This window comes from Pituophis catenifer, unplaced genomic scaffold, assembly GCF_029215685.1.
Source record: "Pituophis catenifer annectens isolate HBS135680 unplaced genomic scaffold, rPitCat1.0.hap2 SCAF_8, whole genome shotgun sequence".
NCBI classification, from domain to species: Eukaryota; Metazoa; Chordata; class Lepidosauria; order Squamata; family Colubridae; genus Pituophis; species Pituophis catenifer.
This window is the reverse complement of record NW_027256888.1, coordinates 32,902,528-32,929,719: the sequence shown is the minus strand read 5'-3', so window position 1 is coordinate 32,929,719 and position 27,192 is coordinate 32,902,528. Positions and strand designations below refer to the sequence as shown.

Here is a 27,192-nt window from a genome sequence, read left to right as displayed (position 1 = left end):
AAGGAAGCTGATCACGAGACTTACAATGCAGATAATATAAAACAAAGGATTGAAAATGAAGTCACAATGATGCAATTCAGATCCATGGAATTTGCGGTCAGAATGAGGGGAATACAGGAAAATAACAGAGATGATTTGAGAAAGATGTCTGCTGAAGTTCTGGCTGGGATTTTAAAGGTTAGTCCTGAAGAGGTATCCTGTAAGATTGATAAGGCCTACAGAGTAAATTCTTGGGTGGCAAAGCAAAGGCAGTTGCCTAGAGATGTGGTGATTTATTTTACTGATAAAGGAATAAGAAATGATATTGTGCAAAAGTCTTTTAACTCCACTCTAGAAATGAATGGAAGGAAGATTTGGATATATAAAGAGCTGCCGTCCAAGATGTTAAAAGATAGAAAGGATTTTGGATTTTTGGTGACTGAATTAAAGAAACAAAACATCCCATTTAGGTGGGATGCTCCAGTTGGTATAATATTGAGATATCAAGGAGAAAGATATCAACTAAATACTGTTGAAAAAGCGGAAGAATTTTACTACAAATTTTTTAAAATGGATCCAACATCTCCACGTATGTCATCAGTGTTAGGAACACAGAAGGGGGATAAAGAAAAGCAAAATGAACAAGAGATTGAAACTCAGGCTAAGCAGATGGAGATGGAGGTAATGGAAAAACAACAAGTTACAGAGGCCTTTTTGGATGAACCGCTTTTGGATTCTCCTTCAGAGGCTATAGCTGGATCACCTATAAATATAAGAGAGGCGGCTTTGGACTTCGATTTGATGTCTTATCAAGTTACAGACCAGCATGTAATTCAATCAGATGATATACAAGTCTTAGAAAAGCAACCAGGATGGAGATTTAAAACACAACAAGTTAAGAAAAGAAGAAGTAGGTTCTACAAAACTAAAAAATTTTAAACTAAACAAAAAAAAAATTTTTTCTTTTTTTTTAGCCAACAGACTAATGCCAGTTACTTAAGAGACGATTAAATATAATAAGCGGGACTTATAGAAGGCTGATACATGAAAATATAACTGAGGCAAATCATAGACTTATACTATTTTGAGAAGAATAACAGATCTCTGCAGTGCTGGTGTTTTTTGGGATGTGGAAGATGGCCTTTGATTGAGCGGATTGGAACTTTCTATTTTGGACTCTTTGAAAAATGGATTACGTATATGTTGAGTTATAAGGCAAGAGAACTATGGAATTGGGGCATGCAGAAGATCTGGTTGTTACCCTAACGTGGTGGTTGGAATTAATAATCTAGACAAAAGACACTACAGAAGATACTACATGGAATATAAAAATAAAGTCACTCGGGTGACTTTATTGATGGGGGCAGATGGTAATTGAAGATACTGAATATACTGTTGGAAGCAGAACTTGATGTTACCCTAACATGGGCGATGGAATTAATAATCCAGTTGAAAGACATTACAGAAGATACTATATGGATTACAAACTTAAAGTCATTTGAGGATTTTATATATATATGGAAATATCTTTTAGTGGTGTGGGCAGAAGAAGAAAGATATTAAAAATATTATGTATGGTAGACCTGTAGGAAAGTGGGTGGAAATAGGTTAGGTTACTGATTGTTTAGTTTAGGAAAAGGGATGCTATGTTCAGATATTAACATATGTAAAAGATTTGAATTAAGAGATATATGTATGGGGGTGGAGGAAATGGGTAGATTATGAGTTGAATAAATGCCAAATTAGGATTTATTATATAATTGTATAGCTGAAAGTTGCTTTGAAATGTATAGTATAGAGGGGATATAATAATAATGTTAGAAAGAAATGGTTAGCATATGGGGGGTGGTGTAAAAGGATGGTAAAGTATTATATAATGTGATATCAATTTGGATTTTATTTTGGAGAAGCCATGGGGGGAGGGGAGGGTGAGGGGGGGGTTAGGGGGGAGGGGGGGAAAAGGGGGAAAAATCTGTATTTGAAAAACTTTTTCAATAAAAAAAAAGATTAGAGATGAGAATGAAAGGTAATATTGGTTTTTTTAAAAAAATAGATGAGGAATAAATATGGCAAAAAGGAAATACAGAAATTGTAAATTTAATTGAAATGACTAAACACTGTTTAAATTTGTGAACCAGCCAAATACTCTGTTCAAAGAAAATACATTGTATGTTTGTATGTGTGCTTGTCTAAAAAATAAAAAAAACCCTTTTTTTAAAAAAACAACAACCAAAAAAGGTAGGTGCGTCTTATACTCCGGTGCGTCTTATACTCCGAAAAATACGGTATATATTTTGTTTAGTCAAATTAGTTAACAAACATGGATGTTTGTTTAAGCATTAACATATGCTTTAATGTTATTGTTTCAGTTGAATAAATCTATTTAAATTGTTATTATTAAGGTAATGATTATTTTTCTCCTTCCTCAGTATAACAGAAAAGTTGTCCAAATATGAATGATTAACCTATTAAACTGGGGATAAAAAAACTAATATGAAAAGTTGTAATTCTAAAAATCTTCATCTACTTGCATATTAAAGTTATACCAGCAAGAATTAGTCTTTATGTAGAAAACTATGATTTAAATCAAGCCTTACTGACTAGTGATTTAAATCGTGATTTAAATCGTGATTTAAATCAGTTTGATTTAAATCAAATCCACCCTGTTCTGTAGTAAAATAAATGTTGCAAAGAACTTATTTTAAAAAGTTGTGAATACAGTATGTGAGTATATGTGTATCTAGTCCCCAGCATATCTAGATCTATCTACATTTACATCTTGATTTTCTATTCTTATCAATGAGTAACCAGAAGAAAATGCAGAAAAACTAGAAATGCTGAAGTAAAACCAATTAAGAAAAAAGACTTGAAACGTAACTACTAAATATAAAATGGAAAATTCAGAATATGTAATTTAGCAAGTTTTTGTAGGTAGCTTAAATGAAGTATGAACCAGTTTAAAACACATTTTATAGCTATTCCTGTTTATTACTTTCTAAATGACTGCAAACTTTTTTTTCCAAAAATCAACTATCCAATTGTGGGTTTCAAATTTTTTTACTACTAGTTCTGTGGACGTGGCTTGGTGGGCGTGGCATGGCATGGCATGGGTTGGTAGGGATGACTTGGTGGGCGTGGCAGGGGAAGGATACTGTAAAATCTCCATTCCCACCCCACTCCATGGGAAGGTTACTGCAAAATCCCCATTTCCCCAAATTTCAGAATTTTTACTACCGGTTCTCCAAACTACTCAAAATTTCCACTACCGGTTCTCCAGAACAGGTCAGAACCTGCTGAAATGTACCTCTGCAACTATTCTAATAATATGTTTATAATATTCTCTGAACTATTAAGCAACATTAAAATGTAAAAGCAAGCACATTTTCTCTTCCCTCACATATATATTCACAATATAAACAGAATTACATTGTATGAAATTTCAGACTCTGCAAAACAGAGATCTGGATAAGCAAGATGCAAAATTCAAATGTTTTTTTATAGCAGTGAATCTCCAGTTAACATTAACAACAATGAAATTATTTTCTTAATCTCACCATTAAATCGAATAAAACATTTTCCATATGAGCTATAGACTTTTTAAAGGATATAATCAACTGATTACCAACCAACACTAGAAGTATTATTTGCTTGAGGAGCATTTTACACAGTAGTTACTGTATGCAGATCTTCAATACTGATTTTTTTTTTTTAGAATACATAGGAAGTGATAAATAAAGCACTTTATTTTTCCTATGTAAATCAAGATGTTTGTATTGCCATAGCTGCATTGCCTTATAAGGCCAAAATAGATCTATCTTAGTCTCCCTTAAGTCTCACAGCAGACAACACAAAATGTTTGATAAAGCCTCGAAAGTGGTGATTTGAGATGTCACCCAACTATGGCAATACAAACATCTTGATTTACGTAGGAAAAACCCTGGCTAGAACAGTAATGCACACATAAACCTATGAATAAAAGAACTATATATATATATATATATATATATATATATATATATATATATATATATATATATATATATATATATATTTTTCTGAGGTTTTCGCGGGTGTTTGTATGTAGGTCTTTGGTTATTCGGGTTTTCTCCCGCGTAAAATTGGAGGTTTCTTGGCAACGTTTCGACGAAACGTTCGTCATCTTCAGGATGGTGTCTTCGGCTTCGTGCTTCTAGGAGCAATGTGTGTGATCGCAGCTGTTTCTTCCTTTTAACTGCCAGTGGGGGTGTGAACTGATTGGGTGGGAGCTTGGCTGTGTTCTGATTGGGTGGAGGTGTGTTCTGATTGGTTGGGGGTTTGGCTGTGCTCTGATTGGATGGGGGGTTGGCTGTGCTCTGATTGGATGGGTGTGTGTTCTGTTTAGGTGGGGGCTTGGTTGTGCTCGGGTTAGTCTGAGTAGCAGGGGGAAACATAAACCCAAACTCTGGTTCAGATACGTAGATGACACCTTCATAATCTGGCCACATGGGAAAGAAAAACTGGACAACTTCCTCACACATCTCAACAGCCTACACCCCAAAATACAGTTTACCATAGAAACAGAAGTGAACAACCAACTTCCCTTCCTGGATATCTTAGTCTACAGGAAATCCAGTGGCTCCCTAGGACACACCATCTACCAGAAGAAAACACACACAAACCGCTATCTGCACGCACTCCCACACCACCACCCAGCACAGATCAACTCCGTAGCCAAGACACTCATCTCCAGAACAAAATGCTTAGCTGACGAACAACACCTAAAAACCGAACTACACACTCTCACTAACGTATTAACATCCAATGGATTCCAAAGAAATAAGATTACCAACCTAATCCAAAAAGAAACCCCCACTAAAATCCAAGACAGAGAACAAGAAAACGGCAAAGCCCTCCTCCCATACATAAAAGGCACCACAGATAGAATCAGCAAGATCCTCCACAAACACAACATCAAGACAGCATTCTGCACAAACCGAAAAATATCCACCATCCTAAGAAACCCCAAAGACAAAATTGAGTTAGAAAATCAAGGAGTATATGAAATCCCATGCACCACCTGCACCACCACATACATCGGACAAACCAACAGAAGAATAAGTGCACGCATTGAAGAACACAAGAACTCAGTCAAAAAAGAGGAACCAACTTCTTCCCTGGTCCAACACCTCAAAGTCACAGGACATGATATTGACTTTAAAAAGACGAGAACTATCGCCAAAACCGAACACTTTAACAACAGAATAATCAGAGAAGCCATCGAGATAGAAAAATGTCCACACAGCATGAATAAACGAGATGATACCTCCCACCTACCAGCCATTTGGAAACCCACCCTTATTGACAAACGAGCCCCTAACACAAAGAATGACACCAGACCCACACTCACGAGAGCCACACAGGATGTAACCACCACACATCCACGCAGAAAGCAGACACTGAGGATGAGGCACGACCGCAGACCAGAAGCCAGACCACAGCTGCATCATTAGCCCCTTTAAACCCCTCCAATCCATACATGAAGCAGACTGACACCCACCATGAAGAGATAGCACGGCCACGAACACGAAGCCAAACAACAGCAACACAGCTCACCAGCTCAAATCCCCCTGCTACTCAGACTAACCCGAGCACAACCAAGCCCCCACCTAAACAGAACACACACCCATCCAATCAGAGCACAGCCAACCCCCCATCCAATCAGAGCACAGCCAAACCCCCAACCAATCATAACACACCTCCACCCAATCAGAACACAGCCAAGCTCCCACCCAATCAGTTCACACCCCCACTGGCAGTTAAAAGGAAGAAACAGCTGCGATCACACACTGCTCCTAGAAGCACGAAGCCGAAGAAACCAGCCTGAAGATGACGAATGAGACTTCGTCGAAACGTTGCCAAGAAACCTCCAATTTTACGCGGGAGAAAACCCGAATAACCAAAGACCTACATATATATATATATATATATATATATATATATATATATATATATATATATATATGTGTGTGTGTGTGTGTGTGTGTGTGTGTGTGTGTGTGTGTGTGTGTGTGTATGTATGTATGTATATATATATATATATATATATATATATATATAATAAAATCTGCCTACTGTATTTTTAAAATATAGTTCTGTAATGCTGGATTTTACTTTTTTTAAAAAAAAAACCAACCAAAATGAAAATGCATTTTCATTCCTATTTGGAATTCTTGCTTATTCAAGAATTTTAATCAAAATACAACATTGTTGCATGCTGCCCAGAGTCATGTTTTTGTGAGATGGGTAGCTATATAAATATGATGCATAATACGTAAATATATATTTCATTTCAGTCTTATTCAGGCTGTTATCTGAACAGTCAAGAGCAAAAACTGCACAGTAGCAGCATTGGTGAACTTAAGAGCCTAACCCCGCCAGTATCTTAAACCATAGAAGTCTGATTTGAATGGATTAAAGATTAAAGACCGGAAACAATATAGACATAGCTATTTGTCTGCCTGCCTGCCTGCCTGCCTGCCTGCCTGCCCACCCACCCAATCCATCCATCCATCCATCCATTCATCCGTCCATCACACACATGAATGATACAGTGATAGTATTGGTCAGTAGATGAAAATATCTGGCCTGGCCCTATTGAGGGGCTTTGGGTGAAATTAGGAAGGTGACTTGTCTTCACAATAGATCCGAGGGATAGATGAGCCAAAGTAGTTCAAAGTCACTTATTGAGTTCCAATCCTGGATGGATATTTCAGTATGGGTTTCTTTGGTTCAATGAATTTAGCATTATATTACATTGGTTTTCAGTGATATAACATTTGGGATTTTAGAGGGGGTGAACAATGGGGCTCAGGAGCATTAAAGGCAAGTAAAGACTGAGCAACCTGATTTAGGAGATCTCCAGGCTTTAATGTTGTAGCACAAACTGTAGATTCCAGAAACAGATACTGAATTTCTAATTACCTAGCACCATGGGCCTTTGAACTAAATTTCAACTTAAATTACAACCTTTACTTTAGAAGAAAACTTTGTTCACTACTTATTTCCTGATACTCTACACAAAAAAAAATCCTTAACTCGCTTCTATACCTTTACCTTTTGCCTTCTAGTTTCAAAGGAAATAATGCATTCTATGTATGGTTTGTTCCTATTTCCAACTGAGGTCTGACTGAGGCAGAGAATAGTTTCTATATGAATAGTACAAAATGCTATTGAAAGTCATTTAAAATTATATCCATGGGGAAGGGCATGTACTGTTAGGGTCAACTCACAGTAAGGAAATGAATGAGCAGATATAGATAAAATGGCCCTGGTGTAACTTATTCTTCTCCAAAGAATATATCAAGGAATAAAACAGGCAGAAACAGTTTAGTATCCAAGCCTCCAGTATGGTTACCATGGTTTCTGTGTAGTGAGGAATAGGCTATCATGCAATTATGTTTCTTCCAGTGACAAATAAAAGGAACATTTAAGGATTTAGGAGTACTCATCTCAAATGATCTAAGCCCCAGAGCTCATTGTAACAGCATTGACAAAAAGGCATTAAGAGTTGTTAACCTAATTTAGCGAAGTTTCTTCTCCGGTAATATTGTATTGCTAACTAAGGCATACAAAACCTTTGCTAGACCAATTCTTCAATACAGCTCATCCGCCTGGAACCCACACTGTATTACGGACATTAACATGATTGAGCAGGTTCAGAGATATTTCATGAGAAGAGTACTCCACTCCTCTACTCACAATAGAATTCCCTATGCCACCAGGCTTAAAATTTTGGGCTTGGACAATCTGGAATTGCGCTGCCTGTAGTCTGATTTGTGCTGCCTGTAGCACAAATTGTCTGCTACAATGTCTTGCCTGTCAACGACTTCTTCAGTTTCAACTACAATAGTACACGGGCAAACAATAGATACAAACTCAAGGTAAATCGCTTCAAACTCTATTGCAGGAAATATGATTTCAGCAACAGAGTGGTCAATGACTGAAATGCTCTACCTGATTCCATTGTTACAGCCTCAAACCCTCACAGTTTCAACCTCAAACTGTTTACCTCACTCCATTCTTAAGAGGTCTGTAAAGGGGACGTGCATAAGCGCACCAGCGTGCCTACCATCCCTGTCTTACTGTCCCCATTTATTTGTATTTACTTCCTTTGTTTATATTTATGTTCATACACATACTTGTTATCTTGTACATGTTTGACAAACAAACAAACAAACAAACAAACAAACAAACAAAGGAAGGAAGTAGAATAATACGGTCTTTATGTCTTCTGCCAGAATTGTGAGATGCAAGACCAATGTGTATTTAGCTATGAAATACCTTAACAATAGAGAGTATAACCTGATGTTACACTCTAAATCTCCCATTCTCTAAATCAACTATCATATGTTTGGCTTATGGACTTTTATGTCTTTAGATTTGTTTTGTTTGCAAAAGACTCAATTGAAAATTACATCACATGAACTCAATTCACCCAGTTCATTTTTATTCTGCTGAAATTACCTCACTACATGGTTTGGAGTTCAGACATCCCATGCCATCATTTGTGAGTCCATTCTGTGTAATCTTCTCTAGTGTATTACTAATACAGATGGATTTGTTTCATGCTCCAATGATTTTGGAGAAGCAACAAGAGTTGCCCAATTGTTAACATTTGACACTCTAAATTTGCATTAAAACACAAGATAGGCATTACGGTAGATTAAATTGGACTGGGAACATCCTGGAGCAATATACAAAGTTTTGTTTAAGATTAGTATTGTGGTCCAAATCTGTCATTTGGAAAATTAGGAAAATACAAATGGGAACCATTTCCTCTACATTTTAAAAAAAGAAGTATCTTATGAAATTATATATTGTCAAATTGTAGGTGATCAAATAAACATCTGGATTTGCATATGACAGTGGCTCATGGGGGCTAAAATCTACAAGATCGTGCATGCAGTATCATTACAGAAATCCCACCCCTTTTGTTTGTACATTTGGTGGCACATAACAGAGGGGGGTGGGTCAACTGCAATGATGCACCCACAATATTGCAGAGTTTGACATCCTTCAACCCACACATACAGAATGCTACTTTGGCACTTATTATTTTTAATATTTGGGTGTGTGCAGTCTTGTTTCCAGTTTCCAGAGCTTATTGCCTTCTACTGTTTCCTGAGTCAGTGCAAGATTTCTGGGAACTGACTGTAATAGGAAGAAATTAACTTTGTGGTGTACCACTCTTTGTGGAATATTTAAAGCACTGCTGTTTATGAGATGCTATAGATTACTTTGCTCAGAAGAAAGTGAGATAAGGGATATGTTCAGATATGCATAAGGAACATCTGAACCTGTTGAGTCATACCAAAAATGAAATGAGCCCTGGTAGCGCAGCAGACTAAAGCACTGTTATTAACATCAGCTGCCTGCAATTACTGCAAGTTCAAATCTCACCAGGTTTAAGATTGATTCAGCCTTCCATCCTTTCTAAGGTAGGTAAAATGAGGACCCGGATTGTGGTGGCAATAAGCTGACTTTGTATAAATATACAAAAGTATGAAGGGTATTGCTTAACGCATTGTAAGCCGCCCTGAGTCTCTGGAGAAGAGCGGCATATAAATCAAATTTAAAAAAAAAAATCTAGATCTTTATAGGGAGAACACAAATGATGAGAAGGAAGAGATAAATAGGTTCTTTCTAATATTCCATTTAAACCTATATCTTCCAGTGACCATTTTAGTTTCTTTAAAAAAAGAGTAGAAAGAATGTATAGCAAAATTTGTTGTGCTGCATTTTTTATTTATTCTTCAGCACATATGCCATCATAGCAATAGCACTTAGATTTATATACCACTTATATACGAACTGCCAAATTGCAGGCAGCCGGTAGGCAGCAGAAGTAGCCTGCAGTAATGCATTCTAACCACTGCACCATGACAGCCATCATAATAGAAAAGAAGTGTGTACCATAAGTGCTTACCTTGAATGATATTTCATACTGTTCTCCTCCCCAGATTTCTAATCCAGGATCATAGCCACCAAGAACCCAAAACCACTTTCTGTTAATAGCAAAGAGGCCTCCAGCCATAACAGGAGATCTAAGGAAGAAACACAAGATACTTCAAGTGATGGATATTATCATGGCATGATAGAAAACCCTGTTAATCCATCACAGACGTTGATACTTGCTATTTTTACAATATCACATATGTATACGGAGGTTTTTATCCTCCATATGAATTGGATTTCATCTTGTATAATTCCCAGTCAGCTGCTAGCTAGGAGTCCTGAGTATTACAGTTTCAACATATCGGGAAGATATCAGATAAGGAGAAACCTATTGCAGATTATATGCATATTAGAATTTTTTCCAATTCACTGCTTTAATATCAATTACACATGAATTTTAATGGTTTGTTTTAGTTTTTAATAATATTGGGGCCAAATTATTTAATATGTTTTTAAACTGTTTTTTAAATTTTATGGATATATGTGTTTTATAGTTGGCTGTGCACTGCCCTGAGTCCCCCAGGAGAAGGGCAGTATAAAAAAAAAAAGTGATAAGGTATTTAGATAGTTGTTCAGTTGCCACCATGAAATCTTACAAACAGATGAGATTATGGTTAGGTTGAGCCAGGATGCCATACATACTGTACACATGACTATGAAGACCACATTATCTGTAACAGAGTTACATAATTTAGCTTCTGTAAATATTATAGTATTACAATCAGATATGGGTAGTTCAAATGCTAGGTACAGTTTTCAAGAAGGTACACTGAGGATATTGCAAAGTTGTTTCATTTTTCTGTCCTGCATAGATCCCCTGCAATAAAGAAAAAGCTACAATAAGCTCTAGAAAGCAAAAGGGTGGAAAAATAAGGATTAAATAAATGAAAGACAGTAATGTCTGGCCCCTCTTAATCTCAATAATTTTTAAGAAAGGATGATTGCACTATATTGTAAATGAGAGCTAACTTCATATAGTGATTTGGGTGATGGAGATAATTGGAAAGACTACTTCACAGATTTGTTCTGATAAAAATTGTAGGAAGGAATGTTGTATATGCCACTTTGAACTCCTAGAAGAAAACCCAGGACATGAAACTAAACTGCAACTACTTCATGAGAGTAATCTTAACATGGAGGTATGCTTTCCCTTATGTGGACAGCATTATGCATACAGTATGTACATTAGTACATCTTTTTTTCACTTAGTCTCAATTGGCACATGTCGAGACAAGAAAAATTTTGATAGAATATTTTAGTGAATGCATTTAACTCCAAAAGCTGGAATAGCTATATCTTGTAATTTGCATCTCACCAAAATAAATTCTATATCTAAATGCTATTTCATAGCTTTTACTTCTCATCCCTAGGCAGAGGTGGTATTCAGCTGGTTCACATCGGTTCGGGTGAACCGGTAGGGAAAATTTGACCTGGTTCGCCGAACTGGTAGCAACCTTTGGCTGGCCCTGCCCCCGCCCCATTGCTCAGTTGCTGCTCACTCACCCCGCCTGCCCATCCCACCCATCCATTCAACGCTTGCCCCGCCCATCCCAGTCCAATATATGTTGCTTTTGCCATGCGGCCCAGCTAATTGCCTTACCAGTCGCCTCCATGCCTTGCCTGCTCTGCTCAGCTCATCAAAGGTAAGCATGCCCCCGCTTGCCCTTTCTCTGATGCGCCATTCCCTGAGGCCCTGGAACCACCGCCCGCCTCGGCTAGGTCAGGAAATGCACCATTCTCCAGCTCTGGCCTTGCCCTGGAGCCGCTGCCTGCTCACCGCCCGCTCTCCCTTCGCCAGTCTCATGTGTCACCCCATTTCCCCTCCTTCAGAGGCCCTGGCCCTAGCCCCACTTCCTCCCCCACAACAGCCTCTTTCTTTGGGCTTACCTTCCTCCCGTGGCTGGTGGCAGAGGGGAAGGCAAGCCAGGGTTGAGCCATCACTGCTGGGCTCCCCACCAGGCCGCATCTCGCCCCCCTTGTTGCGAGATGCCTGTGCAGCTGCCTCCTCTTTTTTCAGTGCGAGAAGTGTCCCAGCTGCCACCTCTTTGCCAGCTGGAACTGAGCCAGCAGTGGTGGCTGCCTGGAGGCTTCTTGTGCCGAAAACTACCGGAGGTCTCGAGCACGCCAAAAAAGCTGCTGCCGTTGCCGCCCTGTTCGTCATACCAGCTGCACATGCACACCCCATTGCCTGCTGCGCTGGAGCAGAGGGACTTACCCAGGCACGGCCGGTGTGAAGAACAGGGCAGTGAGGGCAGCGACTTTTTCGGCATGTTCGAGACCTCCAATAGTTTTCAGTGGCCTACGTTTTCACAATATTAAGAGCCAGAGTTCCAGGCCCCTGTTCATGATTTCATGGTACAGAAAACCGCAACAGGCATATCTATAAATGTTTAAAATAACATTTGACATGTAAATAGATATATGTATATATTAGAATAGTACTGCAGACTTTCTTCTGTTCATTCCAAACCAGTTTATAGGTGGACTGTAAATACATCTCATTGATCTAAAATTTAAACGCAATAAGCCAGAAAAGAATGCTAGAAGAAGCTAAAGGCTATATTTGAATATCCATTCTGCCATGTTAAATTTCCCGTAAACTAAAGTTGACATTCAAGGATTACTAAACATCCTCTGGAGTGTCAAATACACTTGAAAAAGAATTTGTTGTTGAATTAATTGCAACTTGAGATCAAAGACACATATTTAACATTGTCTGAAACACCAGCATATTAATTTGTTAAAACAAGATACTCCAAATTTATTGCAAGTTACAGGTGTCTATCTTTATAATATTCTTTAACTAAGTATAAAAAATAAACTATTGTATATATTTGAGCTAAATGTTAGAGTATTTAGCTGAAGCATATCCTGAGTTCTGTCTGACACTTTCCAGAATGGAAACTGAAATACACATTGAGCTTATGTATTACGTGCCGTGACTTGCAATGAAATGGATTTCTTTTATCAAAAAGAAATACCTTTTACACTGTGATCTGTTGCCAGCCAATATTTGGCCAGCTATTTATTTGTTTAACATATATGCTGGGTGTCAACTTTCCAGACTGGAATGACACATTCTTCAGACCTAAGGAAATAGCACTGTATGTTTCCTGCCTCAAAACGGAAGGAAAATGAAATTCAGCATGATAATTCAAAGTTGCTTCAGGATCTTCAAAAATTGAGATCAGTAGCCACATTACATTCCTGAGGGTGAAAGTTGGTCATCCAAAATAATGACAACCCTTATTAGACTTAGAAAGCTACTGAGCCAAAGTACTAAACTAAATAGATTATACTGGCTGTTTTTTAGTTTTCTTGTTTATGCAAAGGGATGCCTATTTAAGCAAGAAATAAGCAATAGACAATAGCCAGGGAACACAATGGCTCAGTGATTAAAGATACTAGGCTTATCAGCTGGAAAGCTGACAGTCCAGGTTCGAGACCCAAGTGCCACGCGACAAGATAAGCCATTACTTACCCCAATTCCTGCCCACCTAGCAATTCAAAAGGATGCAAATACGAGTTTATAAATAGGTACCACTTCAGTGGGAAAGTACTAGCATTCCATGCACCTCAGTATATAGTCATGCTGGCCACATGATCACAGAAAGTGCCTTTGGACAATGCTGGCTCACTCGGCTAAGAAACAGAGATGAGCACTGCCCCCTACAGTTGGACATAACTGAACAGGGGAAACCTTTACCTTTAGATAATAGACAAAGAACACCATCTTGTTTGGAAGGATGATGAACTTTATGCTTCTAGACATTTTATTAGTTATTTCTAATGTAGTATTTGTGTAATATAAATCATCATACATAATTTTCAAGCAATTCTGCTTCCTTTTTTGTGTGATATGTTACCTTATACTTTTTAAATGCAGAGAGAGGAAGGATATATATGTAGCCATCCTAAACATGGAATTTTAAAAATTATTTGTAGTATTTTTCACATTTACAGAGTTTGTTATTCTGGCATGTTCTTTTTTTATTAATGCATAAAATAAATGGCATCAAACTAGAATGAAAACTGATACTTTAAGCTAAGTGAAGATATTTGTTTTGCAATAAATTATCTAAATACCATCAGAACTTGGTTGAGTAGAGATGATGAGGATGATTTTTAAAGCAGAAGGCCTAGTCAAACATACCAAGTTTCCAAAGCTGAGTTTAATACTCAGATTAAGTGCACTGCTCAGCCTTTACCTAAGATGGGTAAATTATCTGAACTGGTGTAGTTTTAGATTCTATATTCACATTCCATAGTGAAGTTCAGAGAATACATGGCCCTGAACTCCTCTTATACTCTTTTGGGTAAGTTATGCAATACGTCATGAAATGTTATTTGAAGTCATCTGAGCCGCATGATATCTATTGGAAATATCAGCCACAAATATTAGAAGAATATATTCCACAAATGCTTATGTCTATGCAAAGCATATTAGATTAGGACTGGTGAAATTTAGTTTCAAATTCTCACTCAGGCACCGAGTTTGCCTGGTGATCTTGGGTCAATCAATATCTCTAAGTCTAATATACCTTGCAGAATTGTCCCTGTGAAGATAAAACAGCAGGGGCAATGGGATAATTATATAAATCACATCCAGATCCTCAGAAGGATGATGAAATAAATAAATTGCCAACTGTACAAACACACTGTGTTGTTGTAGGCTTTCAGAAGCACAGTCTTATTTCTCTTCTGTACTAAAAATCCAATTAGAACATGGGAAAGGTCAGATCTTTATTTCTACTGCTTTTGAGCAAACTGAAAAAGTAGGCAAGAATGATACCACAGCATTAGAAGTGTAATGCTCTGTGAATCTGAGTTTTAAAAAGGAACAAACAAGACTTTCAAGCTAACAAGCAAGCCTGTGAGTAACTTTGTTTCCGTTACATCAATACAAGTCCTACTGACACAAATAAAAGCAGAGCCAACTATTTTCCAACCAGATTATTTATTTTAGCTAGAACAAAATAACAACTCCACCTCTTAACTTGAAAACCTAAAAGAGATAATAACACAGTGAATCCCACTTTAAGACAATGAAATTAGAATAGAAAGACTGCATTTCAGAAGAATTAATATCCAGTTAGAACAATATTATCTTTCACTGAAGGCAGGAAATGAATATTTCAAATGTCTACCTGGATGGCCCAGGGGTTTTGTTATGCTTTGTTTAGGATTACAAGTGGTTGATTAGAATTTTATGAGCAATGTTTCAGCAAGCCAAAGCTTTTGCTGAGCATGCTTTCCTGATAGTAAATCAATACACAGGTATCTTTTCCAGTCATAGGAATTCTTTTTAAAGGTAATGAAAGTAAACCTACAGTTTTAGATGTAGACAGGGCTGTCAAACTCAAATGTGTCATGCGCTGGCCACACCCATGACCGGTTTAGCGAAGGGGAAAAAGTCACGATTCATCACGTGACGCCACCGTGATGATGCGAGTTTGACACCCCTGATGTAGACACTCTCACACACACCAAATTTAGCCAAGGATATTGAGCCTTCTGTCTATGAAAATATTTTTATTTTTTAAATTATATTCAGTCATAAAAAGAAGTCATGCTGAATTAATCACAAAGTAAAAATGTATCCCTCTCTTAAAAAAAGAATTCAGAACAGGAAAAAAGCTTATTTTTCTCTCTCCCTTCTTCAATATATGTGTGCACGTGTGTTTATCCTGAGATTAAATATAGTAGAAAATTACGGAATAACTTTGATCCCCAAATTACTTTTAAACCCTACACAGGGTACAAAAATCAGGAATAACAAGTAATATAATATAAATCACGTATTAAAATTATGAAATTAAAAATTGCAATAAATTATTGTTTAAATAAGGAAGATAGATTGACATACAAGCGAAAAAGATTAAAATGAATGAAAAATATGAGTTAAAATCACTAGAATATTATTTCAATCTACTTGCTTACAAATTCTATACTTCCTTCCCATCATAACTTGGTTGTCGATTGCGACCATTATCTTAGAAAATAGTTTTTATTTCTGTTTGAATCCATCCATTTATTTCATTTTTTTTTTCTTTTCAGCAAGGAGTTGGAGGAGGGTAGCTGTAATAGTAATAAAGCAATCTTCAACCAGAAACAGATTTTATTCTTTCTTTCTCTTAGATGCATTTGATTACAATCGACAATAAATCATTTTTTTTCTTTTCCTCCATGAAAGGATTGAATTGGTTCCATGGCCCACATTCTTAGTGAGCCAGAATTTGATGGCCTTTTCTATGGTCTGCCTCAAACCTGCACATACTGACACTGATTCAAACTGACAAGGGCCTAATACTTTGCTAAGTGGATGAGACATACCATTAATGATACAGCCTGTGATCTGCCATGCAGCAGAGAGCAGGTGAATATTGTTCCTTTGATCAGGGATGCAGCCGGGTCACTCCTTTCCCACTTAGTTGCACCAGTTCAGCTGGGGATGGGCAGGAAGACTGGTGACTAAAAGATAAATACTCATATTTAATTTAGGCTGAAGTCCCTAGGGATTAATACAACTGTCAAAATCTATTATGGAGTAGCAGGGAAGAAGTGCAAAGCTCCTGCTGTTCTGGGTCACAGTAAAACAAAGTCAAGCCAACCAGTTATCACCGGGCTGCAAGTCCACAGAAATATTGCAATTAGGTTGTAGGAAAGGCAGCAGTCAGTATGAAATGAGAGGGCTGCTAGTGGCCCAAAGTAATTTGGCTTCCTGAAATGTGCTTCTACTTCCATTCGTCCTATTTTATTAACATTCCATAATATACCCTGCTGACTTTCACAGAAGGTAAGCACTTAGCTGTAATGAAATTCGATTCCTCTTCCCCTCTGCACCAGAGGCACAACATTTTCTTGTAAAAGCCACAAAAGCAGTTTTTAAAAAAGGAATTGACAGAACAACATTGGAATCTACTCTTGTGCAGAGGAGAAAAGAACTGAAAGCTGATGAAATTGAGCACTTTATTGTCCCAATATTGTTTTTCATTTGAAGTATGGTGAAGAGGGGTGGGCAATGCTCTTGACACCAAAGGAAATGAGCTATTAGTTTTATCACCCTACAAACAGAGATTGTTTTCCCATTTATACTAAATAAAAAATAAAAAAAGGTCTCAGCGTGATAATAACAATGAAATGAAAGCCATCTTTCTACGGTTACACAGGTTCATTTGGCTGGATGTAGAAATATATGGAAACAAGCCTTCTAATATTGTGTATAAGAGAGATTATAAGAGAGAAAGGGAGGGCGAGAGAAGAAATGTTTGGAATACTAGCTGGTCAACATCACTAAATAATAACATCAGTATTTTGAGACAGCATTACTGTAAACAACAAAATTTATCCAAATATTTAGTATGCAATGGAGAAACAGCTTAGGTATTGGACTTTTCAGACACAACATACTGCCCTAATAACACACTTCATTATGTTCTTTGAAAGTTGGCATTTCCAGAATAAGGATGGTACCATATTGCTGTTTCCTTACCCAAATATTGACTGTTTTTCCATTGATGGATACATTAGAATTTTGAAAACATATGATGGGTGTTCTTGAAAATTCCCTGTTGTGACACCTTGCACATTCATAAATGGATACTATGGGTACATAAGTAAATAAAGCACCATAGGATTATCTGTTGCAGGATACTTTCTATTATCCTTGCTTTTATCCTTTCACTAGTGCCTGGTACTACTTTCATAAAAGCTTCAGTCACCTATCATTTTTAATTTTTTATTTTAAAAAGCTTTAAGGAGTCTTAAAATAAGTTTCTGAAATAAAGATTGCGTTGGAAACTGGCTTTTGGTTTTGCAGCAATTTAGGGACCCCACAAGATTTAGAGATATCTGTTCAAACAGGTTTCATTCAGAGGCTGACTTCCTCCATAGTTTCCATACTGGTCCTTTCCTCAGTTATGGCTTCCTTGTGTCATAGTGGCAAAAGAAGTGGCTGCTGCCCCTCCTCTTTTTTTTCTGGTGCCAAAGGGGGAAAAAGATTTATCAGTCTCTGGCAGGTATGATGGTGGTAGTTTTTTGGTTTTCTTATTAAAGCTCTATGACAGATCAAATGGGAAAGCAGTAATGTTGGATAATGATCCCTCTGTACAAATAAAAATAATTTAAAGAATTATGAAAATAAAGGGTTGAAGGAATGAAGTGATGATTTTCCAAATTTTGTTACTGGCCATGGAATTCATTTTTAATAGTGGAATTGACCAAGTTGTGGGCAAATGGCAGATGATACAAGGCCACAGGGCCAGGTGTTTGCTTCTCCATTGCACCCAGAAAGGGATTAAGGGAAGAAAGAGAAGTAAAGGGATGGGCCCAAAAGGGCAGGCAAAACCAAAAGTAGCCACCAGATGGAATATGTCATCAACGTCATCAACACTGTCTACATGGAGCAACTTGAGCTTGGTTAAGGGTGAAAACACCATTTCCAGAGTAGAACACCAAAAGCCATCTTCAAGGTACCCCACCAAAAAACTTCCCTTGAGATATAGATCAAACATGGAGGCTGCATGAATGGTGGGATATTTTTACCATGGAGCAAGGGACATGGATATGGCCATAGAGAAAAAGCACTAGAATTCAAAGAATAATTATAAACAAAGAATCTCATGCAGAATAATGAATTTCAGAAAGGGGAAATATGATGGGTGAGGACAGGAGCATGACCTTATACTTGAGAATTGAAATTCTAGAAACTAATGTCAAGAAAATTTCAGTGGTATCAAATCTATATAAGGCAGGACAGAATATTATATAAGGCAGAAGAAGATACAAAATGTTAAATATCTTATTCATATACATGAAAATTAAACAATTTTAAAGTACAACATTGTATAACCAAAGCCTGCTGTTAGTCTAGTATGTTCTTCTAGAAGTAACAGTTAAAATTGTCAGTGTTCTGTCTCTAAACTAGGCCTACCATATCTGGACTGCAAAAATCCAGACCACTAGATGGCAGCATCTATTGGTTTTCTGAATTTTTACAGCTCAGATACCATAAGGTTACTGAAGTTCACTATTCTCTAACATATAATGTATCACTATCCATACTACAATATGGATTGCAAATAAAAATTAAAATGATAATTTAAGTATGTTACATCCCCACTAAATGTTTGTGTGAATCCAGTAATATCAATTTATATTTTAGTTCTTTACTGACGCTAGTGATAGATAACAATGACGAAATTACTTACTTGCTGTGTCCTGGTTTTTGGGTAAATGGAATTGTAACACGTTCTTGAGAGCATCTTGATAAATATTTCCCTCAGAAGTGAATAAAGCTTCCGTATCCTAGCAACAAGTGCTGAAAACTAAAATCATTTGCTGGTATAAATATATTTGCAATAAAAAAAATGAAATGTTGAAAATTACAGATGAAGGTTGAGAAGATAGTCCTATTTGATGCATTATCTTGGGTGACTGCATACACAATAGAAGACTATTCATCTGAGATGTCTGAAAGTTGGGTTTTCTTTCTCATGAGTAATCCTACTATTCTAGTGTTCATCTCACAGTGAGCTTGATATATGTACGTACCATACCAACATGCACATCACTAATCCTGTGTTAGGTGAAAGCAATGAAGAAAAAAGGATGTGTAGAGATCATAATATCCAATGGCTAGATCCATGGCTGTAAAAATAAGCTTTTAAGTCCCAGGAAATTCCAGAGACTCCAGGGAAACCTCAGTATTTGATTTTGGTTTTGCTGATTTTGGAAAAGCAGAGGTATGTTCTTTTTGAGAGAATATATATTATGTGACAACACAAATCCAATGTATTATAAACATTGTTCTCTTTAGTTCCTTTAACTGAGGAGAAATTATTACAGTTTTTAAAGCTTCTACTTTGAAACTGTACAGAGGCTTAAGCCCATCTACAAACATCTTCATCACATAAACCGTGTGTCATCGTTCTCTTGTAGCATCTTGTATGAAAATGGTGAATTCTGGAACATGTCTCTCAATGCTCTAATAAGTAAGATTTGTTAGAAAGAATATTAATGTTTCAACACAAGAATACCAGCAAATACTCTCTGTCTGTCTGTCTGTCTGTCTGTCTGTCTGTCTGTCTGTCTCTATGCATACACACATAATCATAAAGCAGAAGAGAGAAAGAAGCAAATTAAAGAAACAAAAGTGTGGTTCTACTGTATTTATTGTACTTTTTGGTGTATAGGGAAGAAGGTTACCATTCTACAGATATCACTCGATGAGGCTAGAGCAACAGAGTCATCACATAAATCTGCGGCAGCCCTACAAAAGGCGGGAAATGCAACGACTTCGCGCCAATCCTCCGCAGTCCACCAGGAGAACGCCGAGCTAATCAAGTCATCGGAAGATGAAAATGACATCTGCTGGTTACAATTGGAGAGGGAGAAAAAGAAGGTATTCCCAGATGCAGAGGGAAGACAGCCAATGTGTGCAGGATGTGGGGGCAAGCACTCCAGGGTATGTGCAGATCTAAAGAGACAGTGTGCCAGAGATGCAATCAAAAGGGGTATCTCGCAAAAGTCTGCCATGCTAGCCAGCCTGCAATATTTCGCACATGATGGCAACCCAATGCCAGCTGACAGATGGAAGCCGGCATAGTCCAGGCGCAGAGAGGACCCACCAACTGAGGAAAAGGACGCGTATCAAACCAACATCAAGCAAACAAGCTCCTCAAAAGCAAAGAAAATACATGTTGCCATTCAGATAGAGGACTTGCAATGCGACATGGAAATTGACATGGGGTCATCACTGACGATCATTTCCTGGGAGACAATCAGGAAGGCGGTGCCAGGCATCAAGAAGAGAGACCTAAGTCCTCAAAGAATACAACTGAAAGATTACCAGGGGAACCGCATCCCTGTCATGGAGAGTGGAACCTTCTGGGTCAGATTTAGTGAGTTCTCCGGACCCCTGAAACTAACTGTCATCGTTGGTGCATTACCAAGCCTGCTCGGCTTGGATTGGTTCGAGGCCCTCAGATTGGGGGTGACCGGAATCAACACCGTCCACCACAACAACACAGATGACCTCATCCGAGAGCTTGAGGACATATTCAGCAACGGCCTGGGCAAGTATAAAGGAACACCTATTTCTTTCAGCCTAGACCCCAAAATTGCCCCAATTAGGCTTAAATTGTGAAGGGTCCCCCTTGCCCTCAAACACAAAATCAATAAAGAATTGGATAAACTAATTGGCCAGGGAATCCTTGAATCCATTGATCATGCCCAGTGGGGAACCCCTATCGTCACGCCTATTAAGGCTGATGGATCAGTCTGCCTCTGCGCAGACCATAAATATACCATCAATAAGGCCCTACAACAGAGCGCGTATCCCATATCCATCATTCAGCATTTGCTTCATTCATTGGGAAAAGGGAACACATTTGCTAAGCTCAACCTGGCACAGGAATACCAGCAGTTGCCAGTCGATGACAGCACAGACGAAGCATAGATGATTGTCATGCACAGAGGTGCATTCAAGTGTCGCCAGCTACAATTTGGCATGAGCGTGGCATCAGGACTGTTCCAAAGTATCATGGAATGGCTATTGCAGGGTATTCCTGGGGTAGTACCTTATTTTGATGATGTCCTGGTGTCCGCTGCCAACAAAAAAACACTATTTGATCATTTGAGAGCTGTCCTCACTAAATTTAGAGAAGCTGGACTTAAAGACAAATGCAAGAAATGTCAAATAGCAGTGCCTTGGGTAGAATTCCTGGGCTACCTGATCAATAGGTCCGGGATACACCCCACTAAAAGCAAAGTTGCAGCAATTAAAGATGCGATACAATAGGGTTATGGCCAGTGGTGGGCTGCAACCGGTTTAACAACCGGTTCGGTCAGTGTGTGCTTCGCGTGTGTATGTACCTAATGTACTTGTGCGCAGCATTCAAAATATAGCAATTTGAAGCTCAGCTGCTTACATTCTAAGGCAACCCCCGTAAATAGAACAGTGGAGGTGCAGAAATCAGCTGTGCTGTGCGAATCAGCTGAGTGAGAAAGAAAGAAATATAGGGCAGGACAGGGTCGGTGCAGGCAGGCGTGGCCAGCTGATCATCAGAACTACTGGTTTGCCTGAACCAGTCCGAACCAGCAGCAGCCCACCACTAGTTATGGCTACCTCATATATTTCTCTGTAAATTATACTTTTCAGCTTTTTATTAGAGCTATAGTGTTGTCGTGTGACATTAAATATAGCATTACAGCAGTAAAAATCAAATAGATAAATAGATAAAATAGATAAAAAATAAATAACATTACAGAAACTTTTCATAAAATAATGTTCTGTTTTGATTTGTTTAATCATAGCAGTATTTTGCAAGGTGCATCCATGTTTTGCTGTAAATGCAGGCATAGTTAGCAACATTTTTCTTAAAATAAAATCCAAATAGAAGACCCAAAACAAATGCTAAGGACAAGAAAATTAGCATCACTCCTTGAGAGATTAGACTCTAATTCATAAGCTTTATCAGCCTCAGTCTTTCATCAGAGACAGAAAAGCAATATAATCAAACTAAACTTGTCTTTTAAGGTCAATTAAAGTGGACTTCTGACAAGATCTTTCCATCTTTAATGGGTATTATAGACTTAGAAGAACAAGACCTTTATTCATTAGAAGACTTGGTGTCTTGGCAATGAATAATAGAAGGAAAGAAATGAAGTATGTTCCTTGGAGAAAAATGAGCTTTGCAAAAGTCAGCATTCTATCTCTGTCTCTTCTATTCCCAAGAAAGAGTCAACAACTACAAACATATTTGATACAGCATGCTCAGTTTTAGTGGGTTTTCTTCCCTCATAAATCACCCTGTCAGTAGCAATACCTTTTGGACACCATGATGCTATATTCTGGGAGTGGCAAATAGATTCACATTTCCCAAGGTGACAACTCAACAGTCAGGAGCTCCCTGTACAGAATCTAAAACGAAAGCACCTTTGCTTCTCCCTCTGCCAAGAAAATTCACCTCAGACTGGATTTTAAAGTCCTGCTGTACTGGTAGGATTACAAAGCAATAAACAATGGAAATCCAGTGCTGTTTTTCAGTTTAGATCCACTTAGGTTTGGATGAGAATATCCATAGTTAATGTGCTGTTAAATGTAATCATGTTTTCTAAAGGAAGAGGGAAAATATGAAAAAGGAAAACTCAATCAGTTCTATTTTTTGCAACCTGCATCCACACTTCAGGTGGAATTTAAAAGCTACTTGACAGGTTGTTGAGAAATAAGAAAAAGAATAGATCTTTTTCTCTGAAGTTGTGAGAATTAATAATGCAGTACCCTTATACTCTTCAAAAAAAAAAAAAAACTCCATATGTGATTTGTAAACAGTTCAGAGTTCAGAAAACTAAAAGTACCACTGAAGTTTGTTTCATACTGTATATGGAATGCAATAAAGTGACCTATATTTGGGCTGGAAACAGTGGTGAATTGCTACCGGTTCTCCCTGGTTCAGGCGAGCTGGTAGTGGAGGTGGTGAGGTGAGAGCAAACCGGTTCCGACAAAGTGCTTGCGCTAAGTGAACTAGTGGTAACACCGGTTGAAACCCACCACTGGCTGGAAACAAATAGAAAGCCTAAGAAGGAGCACATCTGAATAATTCAATGATCTAGAAAAAAAAAGTTATGAGGAGAATAACTTTTCTCAATAACACACTCATTATGTATGGGCTTGATATCCCAAAATTCCCCAAATAGCATTACCATTTTGAACATTCTAGGGAAGGCAGGATTGGAATTTTCAAGCAAATCTATAGTCAGGAAGTCAAATCAAAGGCTGAGACCAACACAATAAACAGAAACACATGCTCTTAAGGAAATAAAGCAGGATTAGAAAAATATATATGGTCTACATTCCAGATGCAGCTGATTAGTAACACTGGTGAGCCAACAAGCTTCATAACTTCCTATGGCTTCAAACGGTTGTTTCCTATAAGAAACATATGGCATCTTGTGTCATACAAAAGGGCATAGGTTGAAAAATGAAACTTATGTAGGAAAACGTATTAATGAAAACAGGAATTCAAATTTCAATAATGTACATCATTCAATTCTTGTTAGCTCAAGTCTATGAAATATTCACGTCTATAGACTAAAGGTTGTAATATCTATTACAATGAAGTAAGATTTGTGTGTGTGTGTGTGTGTATACATATACATATATACATATACATATACACACACATGTACATATATGATGTGCTTCCTGCCCATCAACATATATTGAACAGACCAACAGAAGAATGAGTGTGCACATCGAGGAACACAAAAACTCAATACAAAAGTAAGAACACACATCATCATTAGTTCAACACACAAATACAACAGGACATAATATTAATTTTAATAACACAAAAACAGTTGCAAAAATAGAACATCTCAATGGCAGAATAATCGGAGAGGCCATTGAAATAGAGAAAAGACCATATTGCATGAATAAACGTGATGACACTTCCCGTCTGCCCACTATTTGGAAACCTGCTCTCATAGATAGATGAATCTTAACACAAAATATAAAACATAGATCAAGGGTTCATCAAAAGGCCTGTGTTGCCACAAGTTCCAGCCAAATCACATTCCAGCCAGCCACAAAGATGAAACCCTGCCACCTGGTGGAGAAAAAACGACCATACACCCGAAGCCAAGCCAATAAACACAGACTGGGACTCCCAACCAATCAGAATGAAAAGGTGGAGCCATCCCAGACTACCAGCACCAGATTTGAAATAGTAACGGCAGTTACTGCAAAAGACCCCTAACATAAGCCTGATGCTGGCAGATGAGATTCTGTCGAAACGTCTGTGAAATCTCATTCACAAGTTTCTGGGCTTATAAAAAAGAACCAGGGCTGCATAACATCATAGCTTATGTAGGTAAAACCTGGCTAGAAAGAATATGCACATAAAAGCCTACAAAAAAGGAAGAAAAAGAAACATTGTACCTTTACAGGGAGGATACTTGAGAAGAGGGTGTGGCTCACTGATGAAGCCTTATAAGGCAGAAATAGCTATCTGAGTCTCCCAGCCAGGAGGTGACCAGGGTGTGAGTGACCATGCGCAAGGCCTTCTGGTCCAGAAAGGGCTGCAACTGGTGAATCAGGCGAACCTGATAAAAAGCCCCCCTGGCCACGGCCGTCATATGCTCTTCTAAAGACAGCCGTGCATCCAGGAGGACACCCAGATTACGAGCCCTCTCCATGGGGGGCAAAGATTCACCCCCAATAGTCAGCGATGGCACCAGCTGACTATATCGGGACACCGGGGGCCACAGCCACTCGGTCTTGGCAGGGTTGAGTCTGAGCCTATTTCTCCCCATCCAGACCCGCACGGCCTCCAGGCAGCGAGACATCACACCAAGGGCATCATTGGGGTGGTCTGGGGTGGAGATGTACAGCTGAGTATCATCAGCGTACTGATGGACTCTCACCCCAAAACCATGGATGATCTCACCCAGCGGCTTCACATAAATGTTGAACAGAAGGGGCGAGAGGACTGACCCTTCTGGCACTTCCCAAGCGAGGCGCCGTGAGGTCGACCTCTGCCCCCCTGCCAACACAAACTGCGAGCGGTCGGAGAGGAAGGAGAACCACCATAGCACGGTGCCCCCTATTCCTAACCCCCTCAACCGCTGCAGCATGATACCATGGTTGATTGTATCAAAAGCCGCTGAGGTCTAATAGGACCAGGACAGAGGAACAGCCCCTGTCCCAAACCCTCCAGAGATCATCCACCATTGCGACCAATGCCGTTTCTGTGCTGTACCCCTGCCTGAAGCCCGACTGGTACGGGTCCAGATAGATAGCTTCATCCAGGTACCGGGGAAGCTGTCGTGCCACCACACTCTCAACAACTTTTGCTACAAAACGAAGGTTGGAGACCGGACGGTAGTTGGCTAATTCAGCCGGGTCCAGGGATGGCTTCTTGAGGAGGGGCCTCACCACCGCCTCTTTCAAGGCGTCGGGAAAGGCACCCTCACTCAAGGAAGCATTTATAATCCCCTGGAGCCAGCCTCGTGTAACCTCCCGAGAGGCCAGTACCAACCAGGAGGGACACGGGTCCAATAAACATGTGGAAGCACTAATCTTACCCAGAACCCTGTCCACATCCTCGGGAGCCACAGGATCAAACTCCTCCCAGATAATATTCTCAAGACCTACCCCCGTCTCCCCCCCTGGACTCACCCAGTCGGAGTCCAAGCCTTCCCGAATCCGAGTGACTTTATCATGCAGGAATTGCACAAAATCCTCAGCACGACCCTGCAAAATATATATATCTTACAGACACACACACAAATCTTACCTCATTGTAAGTATATATACTGTATAACATGCTACATCCAGATCTTTAAGAAGTTTAAGAATGCATCCCAAATATATGACTATCCCAGGAATCAGCAAGTTTTTTTCAACTGTTTGAGAACATTATTAGATGTTCTTACCAAATGGCTGTAATGTGTGCTCATGTAGTCATAAAATGAATAATATGAGGTATGTGACCAGTCACAAAATACTAATTTAACAGAAGGCAGCCAGTGAGGTATATCTTGCCACCATCTGTATTCCCTGAGGATATTTTCTGCTACCTGAAGCTTGCTGTGCATACTTCCAGTAAAACTCTGGGCAGCAACTTCTAGTAGTTTCAGTTTTAAGAAGGTGGCTATGTGATGTGTACTTTTTTAAAACAAAAAAGACTCTAGAAGTTGGCACTTTGCTGTAGGCCTGGTTTCATTTCATTATTTAACATTTCTTATTAAAAGGCACTCAAGTTAACACGAGATTAGATACAATTATTAATACAACAAACATTTAAATCCACAGTTAAAAAACACAATACTAGATGGAAACAAAATGGAACAAAGATGGAACAAAAAGTTCCATCTTTGGACATGAAATCTTCTGGAAAACTTCAGAAAATGCCATGTTTTCTCCAGACCATATAAAGATCAGCTGTTTTGCAGAATAGTCTGGCAATTTTTCTGAGGATTGCTTTTCCGGAAAACATAAAACAACAGTCATCTATACCCAACAGTCATCTTGGGTCATAAAAGTCACAACAGCATTTTGAATGGCTGTTATCAAGCAAAGGCACTTAGAGTAGTTTTTTCTTTTTTTAAATTAAAAGGGTCATAGAATAATAACAATTGAGAATAAAAACCATAGAGTTCAAAATACTTAAAGCAGAATTGTAAAGTTGAATACTCTTAATTTTATTTATTTATTAC

At 38.5% G+C, this 27,192-nt stretch overlaps 1 protein-coding gene across 1 annotated transcript in view; it reads right to left on the bottom strand.

Moving 5' to 3' along the window:
* The window catches only part of GALNTL6 (polypeptide N-acetylgalactosaminyltransferase like 6), a 971,551-nt gene that overhangs the window by 120,131 nt on the left and 824,228 nt on the right, over window positions 1–27,192 (bottom strand). Inside the window, exon 7 of the mRNA XM_070948436.1 lies at window positions 9,944–10,061. Within this exon, the coding sequence (XP_070804537.1) occupies window positions 9,944–10,061 (118 nt within the window). The remainder of the gene's footprint in view (window positions 1–9,943; window positions 10,062–27,192) is intronic.